At 38.1% G+C, this 2,808-nt stretch overlaps 1 protein-coding gene across 1 annotated transcript; it reads left to right on the top strand.

Annotated features, from left to right (window-relative positions):
• Positions 1 to 613: 613 nt before the first annotated feature.
• On the top strand, positions 614 to 1,705 carry RELL1 (RELT-like 1; the record flags this gene model as incomplete). The annotated part of the gene is made up of 2 exons (XM_009080290.1): positions 614 to 853; positions 1,525 to 1,705. Coding segments are annotated over 2 exons (421 nt in total), but the record flags the coding sequence as incomplete, so codon positions are not given.
• Between the last annotated feature and the right edge of the window lie 1,103 nt (positions 1,706 to 2,808).

Here is a 2,808-nt window from a genome sequence, read left to right as displayed (position 1 = left end):
GTCTGAATGTAATCAGCTTATTACATGTCTTCGTCAGTGTATGTTCATGTAACCTGTTCTATTTTAACCTGATTTTTTTTTTCTTGCCATTGGTAAACATTTTAGTTTTGTCTTTTTGCAATGTTGTAGGACTATGCTCTTCTTTTGTGAGTTCTTTGAGATACTGTAACAATTCTGAAATACTTTCTGCAGTTCTCCAAGTCTGAATGTAATCAGCTTATTACATGTCTTCGTCAGTGTATGTTCATGTAACCTGTTCTATTTTAACCTGATTTTTTTTTTCTTGCCATATCTGTGCCCCTGTTCTATTTTAACCTGATTTTTTTTCTTGCCACATCTGTGCCTTTTGTGTTAGTTACCTTAGACAGGTGAATGCAGCAGAACTAATTTCTGAAAGTGATTTTAACCTCAAAAGCATGGTATCAGAGGGAACCTTAAACAATAAACAGTCAACAGACACAAATAAGCAGTCCCTGAAAATACTAACTGTTCATTAGACATGTCTGAAGGTTATATTTTATCCTTTATTTTTTCCTTTTTTAAGAAACAGGATTTTATTAAGAAATGTGATTTTACAGTAAACATTAAATTTCCTTTATACCTTTTCTTACAGCCCTTTATCTCCTACCTCTCCTGGGAGTCCAGTGAGTCCTGGGACTCCTTTGTCACCGGGTGCTGTTCCATACAAGCACAACTGCAAAGCTCATCACTTACATACTGTTGGAGGTGTGGTAGAACAGGATGTTTGTACCCGTTGCAGTCACAAACGGTGGCACCTTATCAAGCCAACTCATAAATCTAAAGAGCAGAGAAGAAGTCGTATTGGAGAAGTTACAGTCCTTTCTGTGGGAAGGTAAGCCTTAGGTCATTTTGGTGTCTGCTTCTCTTAGGAATGCTACAGTGGCCTGTGTTGGATCAGATATCCATTGATTCTACTCTGTTTATGGCATCAGTGACTTTTTAAATTTTTTTTTTAAATCACCCTGTTAATATTAGATTGAAGTTTTTTCTGGGAGGTTGCTTTGTGATTTTCCTTTTTTAAGAACTGTGTAAAAAAATGGATATGTACTGTGGGTATAAATCCAAAGCTATTGCTCCATTGATCCAGGCTAAAAAGAAACAAGGATTGCCCACTAATAAATCCCTCTGTTTCTGAATTTGGTATTTTTGAAGTAAGTGTGAGCTGTAGAAACCACTTCATTCTCTTAATGATTTTTAATTCCTGGCTTATGTTGTGGTTGTCTTTGAAAATTGCTGTTCTGAGAAGTGGTATGCAATTGGTGGGTTCTGCTTTAAAACACAATTCCCTGAGACAGTGAGATTCAGCCATAGTGAGTACTAAAAATATTTGTAGGTAGTAGGAAGGAAGATTGCCCTGAAGTGAAGAATGGTCCATGTGGGTGTCTGCTCTGATGTCTGATTCTTGGCACCTGGGAATTTGATCCTGTCCATACACTTGGTCCTGACAATGACCTAACTGCTCTCTGGGGAAATACCACTGAATCTTTCTGTTGCTTACCTCAGGTTCCGAGTGACAAAAGTGGAGCACAAATCAAACTCCAAAGAACGGAAAAGCTTGATGTCTGTGAGTGGAGTGGAGAGTGTCAATGGTGATATGGCAGCCACACCTGTGAAACAGGAGCCCAGTGAAGCACCTGCCACACCTGTGAAACGGGAAGTGCAGGAGAGGAGGAGATCACAGTGAACTGCAGGTATCAAACCTTGGGAGCTCCTCCTGAAAGTGTCACGTTGTGAAATACGTGAGGGTAACCCGTAAAGAGAAAGGAAGTGGAAAAAGTATCAGTTATGTGTGAAAACTCATCTTTCAATGCCAAAACTTTCTACAGAAGTCTGCAAAAATTGAATTTTATCACTCAGTTAATGATAAATTGGTAAAGGCTTATTTATCCACCAAATTCTTATATAATTGTTTATTCCGACTTTGTAATTAGAGTAGATGTTGAAGTAAAAACTTCTTTGTGGAGGTGGCATCACTAGTCCAAGACACAGAATATCAGCATATTCATTTTTGGCTCAGATTTAGTGGCTATGTCTTTATTACCCAAAAACAAACAAGTGCAACTGACAGTTGCATCACTGGAATAACTACAGTGCTGTTTGGTTATGCTTGCTGCTTTGTCCTGTGTGCTTGTATAAGATGAGTGCTTACTAGATAGCTCTGAGAGATCAGTGAAGCTTTGACACATGAAACTACTTGTATCACAGGGATTTAACTAAGCCAGGTGATTGGGGTTGTCTTCTGAGTCATTAAACTTGAGTGAATTGCTTGAGGTACCCCATTAAGCATGTCAAAAACAAGTCTAGGATGGTTTTGGAATGCAGAACTTTGCCTATTTTTTTTTTTTTTTTGACAGTCCACAATGTTGGGGAAGAAATCTCCTGTAAATTAATATGGTTTGCTTCTAATTGATGACATACTATTGATAGTTTGAAGGGGAAAGGTGATTTTGCACAAATGTAAATCAAAATACAGACTTGTCCTCTAGGGAAGAGAGGTACTGAGGTGACATAATAAAGGTACTGGACTTGAAGAAAGTGATCAAAGTGCACAGTGCTGAACTCTCTCTATGCTGAGAGGAAGGATAAAATGTATTGTCAGCTCAGTCCAGTTCAAACTCTAACTTCAAACAGAAGAGGTAAATGTGCAAGTGGAAATTTGGTCTGTTTAAAAATGCAGCAAGACTCAAACCTCCTTGTTTTGTTAGTCCTGTGGCTTAATTCTTTTATGTATCTGTAATCGTAGCATCATCAGATTGTAATACAATTTGCTTTTAACTGTAGGCAGAC

This window comes from Acanthisitta chloris, unplaced genomic scaffold (assembly GCF_000695815.1).
Source record: "Acanthisitta chloris isolate BGI_N310 unplaced genomic scaffold, ASM69581v1 scaffold18898, whole genome shotgun sequence".
NCBI classification, from domain to species: Eukaryota; Metazoa; Chordata; class Aves; order Passeriformes; family Acanthisittidae; genus Acanthisitta; species Acanthisitta chloris.
The sequence above is the reverse complement of the archived record's forward strand: the minus strand, read 5'-3'. Positions and strand labels throughout refer to the sequence as shown.